The sequence below is a fragment of the Ooceraea biroi genome, chromosome 13 (genome assembly GCF_003672135.1).
Source record: "Ooceraea biroi isolate clonal line C1 chromosome 13, Obir_v5.4, whole genome shotgun sequence".
In the NCBI taxonomy this organism is placed as follows: Eukaryota; Metazoa; Arthropoda; class Insecta; order Hymenoptera; family Formicidae; genus Ooceraea; species Ooceraea biroi.
Window position 1 is genome coordinate 9,335,007 of NC_039518.1, and position 5,801 is coordinate 9,340,807.

General features: G+C 37.7%; 2 protein-coding genes across 2 annotated transcripts; both read right to left on the bottom strand.

Annotated features, from left to right (window-relative positions):
- Positions 1-1,538: 1,538 nt before the first annotated feature.
- LOC105286343 (putative serine protease K12H4.7) lies at positions 1,539-4,409 on the bottom strand. Its single transcript, XM_011351243.3, has 9 exons — positions 4,267-4,409; positions 3,754-3,990; positions 3,460-3,641; positions 3,146-3,381; positions 2,947-3,076; positions 2,575-2,885; positions 2,339-2,471; positions 2,100-2,269; positions 1,539-2,020 (listed from the first exon to the last, which is right to left on the bottom strand). The coding sequence occupies exons 2-9, from the start codon at positions 3,955-3,957 to the stop codon at positions 1,911-1,913; spliced, it is 1,476 nt and encodes a 491-aa protein (XP_011349545.2). The 5' UTR covers positions 3,958-3,990; positions 4,267-4,409; the 3' UTR covers positions 1,539-1,910.
- Positions 4,372-5,751, bottom strand: LOC105286342. The gene is made up of 2 exons (XM_011351242.3): positions 4,735-5,751; positions 4,372-4,537 (listed from the first exon to the last, which is right to left on the bottom strand). The coding sequence occupies exons 1-2, from the start codon at positions 4,890-4,892 to the stop codon at positions 4,393-4,395; spliced, it is 303 nt and encodes a 100-aa protein (XP_011349544.1). The 5' UTR covers positions 4,893-5,751; the 3' UTR covers positions 4,372-4,392.
- Between the last annotated feature and the right edge of the window lie 50 nt (positions 5,752-5,801).

Consider the following 5,801-nt stretch of genomic DNA (forward strand, 5'->3'; position numbering starts at 1 on the left):
AAGCAGTAGCTAGACTGCTTATTAGATAAGAATGTCAGCGATTACAGCCATCCTAATACAGTAATCTGTTTATCGTTTCGCGAGGTGTACATTCATTTAGTCAGGACTTTTCTATTCAATTCGTTCTACTACTTTACGGGCAGTGGTGGGCTTTATTTTTTATGTATAATTTTTCTGCTTCATCTATGTGTATCTCTCTGTGTCAATTTATGTACTATAGTCGTAAATGTATACCATTCTCTATTAATTTATACTTGATTTAATCTCCAAATAAAATAGATGGTAATGTATATTCAAAGAACAATAATACAAATTAACACAGAAATGATTAAAATTTCATAAATTATAGGCAGTGCGCTCTTTGCGTCCTCCAAAAGTATAAAAATATTACTTTTAATTAAAATGCTAAAAGTTTTAGCTTATTTTAGCTGTCATAGTATTTAAATTGTTTAAATCGGCTTTAATGTTTAAAAATGTATCTACTAGCTTTTCCTTTATGATTAGTGAATCAATAAAAAACCTATGTGTGTATTTAGATATGTATTTACATAAAACTGTGTTCAATATTTTATATATACATATGCTCAGACTCTGTTGCGACTAATTTTTTTAATTTTTTTGCAGCCTTATTTCTTAATGAATGGTTGCATTATAAAGCCCGGCATTTCGATTATGACTATCCAAAATTATCAAAAATTTCAAGGTGTTAGCATGAGCTTTTATATTAAATGTACCTTATTGATGCTCCTTGAAAAAAACTCGCTTCCTACTTGCTGCTGAGGATCAAGAGATACGGTCGTATCTCGCGCACACACATTAGTGACGCACTGGCGAAGCAACTAGTTGAGTGCATCACATCGTAGTTCAGTAACTGCCAACGGATCAATACCGTAATAAGTTTAATCGATAATTGAGTTTCATTTTACATCAGAAAACTGTTTTTATTTTTTATCTATGTGTTCTACAAGTGGAAATATTATGATATAAAGTAAGTTATGATATAAATATGGAAAATTTGACATACATTCATAGTCAGCAGGATCCTACTGTTGGTCACGACGAGATGGCGACAGCTGCTGGGTGCTATTATTGTGCATCTCATCTCGTGTCGATGGTGCATCTATTATGCTAGATCGTAATTAATAAATAGATCATAATGTTCCGCGTGAAGTGCAATGACATATTCATCATTATATTTATGCAAAACAGCACGTGAGAAAACTCGATCGCGATACTCCGGCCTTCTCACCACCATCTCACCCTGTTATTTTCATCTCGCTCGTCTCCTATTTCCTATTATCTTCTCTCTCGCTTTCATTGCACATAGTACGGAACACGACCAAACATTGCGTACACATTGGATGTTATCCCTGAGAAAATGGACATTGGCTACGTAGTTCGTGTCCACTTTCTCAGAGGGCGTATGGATAAGGTGTTACCAACCTACGATAACGTAACTACCACTCGTACCTGCTGGCCGGATGGCGACGCCGAGGCCCCCTCTTTCATATAATAAAAAACAATTCACAACACGACGATTGGGAAGCGGAGAACATTATTTTTTATTTTAATATTAACTGTTTTCTGAAATTGCTCGACAATCTTAACAATCTGTAGATATGCGCCTTATAACGACTATATTCTCTAACAATACTAACTTTGTGCTAACAATGGATATGTGCGATAATTTATTACGTACATTTACGGATGGGAAACACTCACTAAGCAAGTGTTAAAAAGCCAAAGAATTAACAAAGAGCGTAGCAAAGAGAAAATTGTCAACACTGACTATAGATTAAAAGTTACGTTATCATTCCAAGTGGAGCATTTATTCTTTTCTCCCTTTTTCTTAATAGTTTGCATATTTATGACAAATATTATTTATTACATGTCACGAGAGAGAGAGAGCTTCAATTTTTCAGCCATTGCTTGATCAGACCTTTTATTTGTATTCTAGCCTGTTTTAATTGAAGCGTGTCCTGTTCTGATGAAGGATACATATCTGCACAATGTGCAGTGCCTTTAAATAAATAAAGATTAAATAATTGATATGCATTTAAAAACGGATAAATGATACGCGAGATGTACATCCAACTTACCGTTTATGAAAATGGCAGGTGCCCGTGGATTAGAAGAGTGCGTCATACCCAAGACGTGCCAGGGATCGACAGAACCATGTACGAACACTACATTTGTCACTCGTAAATCCAATCCGCCGTAGAAGATATTCCATCGGGAAATAGCGGTTTCCACTAGGTTCTTGTTGAAGCTGCAAATGGATCTGGTTATTTTCGATGTATTAAATAATAGTTTAGTAAGAACTCGAGTGAGAACAAACTCAGGCCCGAAGACATCGATGCATTGCTGTACGAAAAAGTCCACTGGGAAGGTATCACTGAACAGTTTGGGACGTGCGGTTGAGGTCTGGAAGAATCCAAACTCGGCGCAAGTCTGGTACATCCATTGACGAGCTGCAAGTATTATTTACGACTTGCCAGATCAATCAAATGTCCTTAATTGATAATTAAAAGCAATTAATATATATATATATATATATAAATTAATTGAAATTACCTCCTTCCGCTTGTTCACTGGCCCAGCTGACATTTCGGAGCTCGTGAATCATTTTGTCATATCTGTAATCCAAACATTTTTGCTCGGTAGCAGCCAGCAACATGTCGTTGACATAAGTAAGTCTATTAATCGGCATTGCTATCTTTTTGTCCATCATTACATCACATATGGTTTTAATAGTGATATTAGCAGTCCGCGAGTTTTGACGATTGTCCTTGTTGTATTGCACAATGTTGGCCAAGTTGCCTGCCAACGTTTCGTATAAATTGGCGACGTCCACTTTCTTTTTAGAATCGATTGGATCGCACAAGCTGCGAAACATTGAATATAAACGGTTATATCACTGTTCTGAATCTTGAGAAATCAACTCACTTGAACATCGCTGCAATTTGTTGTTGCCGCAGATCCATCATCATGTGGAATTGGCTGATAGCTTCCGCTACTGCGTCCACGCACTTTTGAGAGTATTCTTTCAGAGCATTTTCGACAACGATATAATATTCTGCAACGCAAAATTATGAATTATCAAGACCTGTACATACTTGCTGAAAATAGTTATATCGTACGTTACCTTGAAAATCCATTTTCGCCAGCAATGGTCCACTGGAAGACACAGCTCCATGCACCAAGTGTGTATATTTAACGCGCATCCAAGCGGCCAGAGATCCACCGTATGATCCCCCGAATGCAATCCATTTTGTATCTTTCGTGAAGTTGTACCGAACGTTCATACCTTCGATGAAGTTTGCCACGTCTCCCAATGCTATTTCCGAGCTCAAGAAAATCAGATTGTTTAAGCTAAGATCTCTGTAAGTGTGTTTGAAATATCATGTCAATTTTTTCATCTTTTTACTTCTTCTATTTAACTGCTCATATTCCACTTACACAGTAGGATGACTTTTTCCATAATAACGATGCTCCAGATAGAAACACATAGCTCCAAGCTCTTTGGCATATTCGATCCACTGACCTTTTACTACCCACATGGGATTTATGAAACCTTCAGCACCAATCATTAAAAATATTGGTCCATTGGGTTTATAAAAGTCAGAGTTGACAAAATATCTCTAGAAAGAGGTAATTATGTATAAGATTAATAAGGAAAAAAATAAAATTGCTTAAAATGGCAACGAAACTGATTTCAAAACGTCATAATAATATATAACGCATATTAAAAACCTGTTTCCAGACACTATTATCAAGTGGATTAAAGTGGTCAACGTCTTGTGTAAACCATTGCTCCTCAGGAAGCACATCTTTCTCAGAAGATAGAGTTGGCTCTTTTAAATTATCGTATCTACTTCGACCTCTCATAAAGGTACGCCATCCTGTACTGACAGTTACAATGGCCAATAGAGCCAATAATAACAGTAGAAATTTCATCTCTTGAAGCCGTTGGTGGATTAAAATGCACTTCTGTATAGTAAGAAGATACAGATGGTTGTAACTTGTATGAAAGATCAAAGACAAATATATATCTAACAATTTACAGACCGTTATACGCAGTTAGTCTTATCGACGACCTTGATAACAATATTACGCCGTATCCGTGTCATATAGTTTATATATACCTACTTTTTTTTCTTGCATAATAAATACATATACTAATGATATAACACAATATTTTGGAAAAAAAAAACGAGATAGGTGCGTGCGTATAAATAATGACAGATAAAATGAGGCAATACTTACACGTAAATTTCAGTTGCAACTTGAATCTCCAACAGGTTCACTTGCTTCACAGGTTGTAATAAAATGAGCTAGGGTACGGTCTCATGGTGCGCGCGTGATGCGCAATTCGCAATTTGCGGAATAGAATCAGACCAATGACAGACATTCCGTCAATTGAACTCCACTGAAGTATATTTTCCATTGTCCCATCCCATGGAGCAGAACTCGCGAAAGCGCAATTGGCCCTTGCAAATCACAAGATCCTTTCTGTAAATTCTTCTGTTCTGTCTCTCTATTGGAACAGCGTAGTATATTATTGGCATATATACGCACAGATTACGCTCCCGCGTTTTCCCATGCATGCATATATTATCACAATTCATAGATATGGTTGACAGTACAATAAAATACTCTCAGAAAAGAAACAATTATTAAAAATATGGATTCCGAAAAGTTGTTTATCTTTCATTTTCATTATGGAAAATATACTTCAGTGGAGTCCAATTGACGGAATATCCAGCCGTCATTAGTCTGATTCTATTCTGCAAATTCCGCATTGCGCCTACGCACCATTTACAAATTATTAGAAATTGTGAAGCAAGTGGACCTGTTGGAGATTCAAATTGCAACTGAAATTTACGCCTCATTTTATCTGTAATTATTTATGGCTGCAACACGAGGACAAGACCGCACGATATCGGCGAAGAATCGACAGCAAAATTTATGCTCACTAGCAAGAAAATCCTCAGTAAGCAGTAATAAAAATTTGAATAGGACAAAAGTAGTCGTCTAACTTTCGTTACGTGCATGTGCATAGCGAGGAACAGAATCGTGGACATAGCGTGTTACCACACGGATATTTGGTGGATATTAGCTACGTAGTTCAATGTCGACATTTCGTGAAGATAGAGGCGCTGTGACAGCTAAAACGCGAGCGTGACCGCTCTCTGCCGCAGCCGTACGTTCCTAGTAGTATTATTAGTTTTCCAATTCATACAACTAAATAAATGAACAACTGAATAAAAAGTGTATTTTGTATGTTAATTCGTAATGAATTGGTAATGAATTGGTAATGAACGGATACGTTACTTGAAAAATTCTTTTAACTGGAAAAAAGATGATGACACGTGGAAAAGTTTCTCGCTAAGAAAACTGGCAAACGACGCGTCGTTCGATAGAGCTTTATTTTTGCGGATAAATTTGACCGTTCGGCCAAGGAAAAGAATATCTTGGCGATAGTCGCGATACTCGTATCCGCGGTACTATCCAGCGTTGCTGTAGATGGTAGCGGAGGAGTAGCACGGATTATACGACGTTGGCGAGATCGTTGTCCGTAGCCGTTACATGGCGCGCGGGGTAAGGAGGAAAGTGGAAAAGGTTGTGGGTGCTTCAGGCGCCTTTAGTCGGTGCGTGCGAGCGGATTAGATTGGTTGTTGCGCGCTCGCCATCACGCTCGCCATCACGCTCGCCATCACGCTCGCCATCACGCTCGCCTTCCGACTCGTGTTACACTTCCTTCTGCGAGCTGCTCGATCATCAAGATTATCATACCGGCA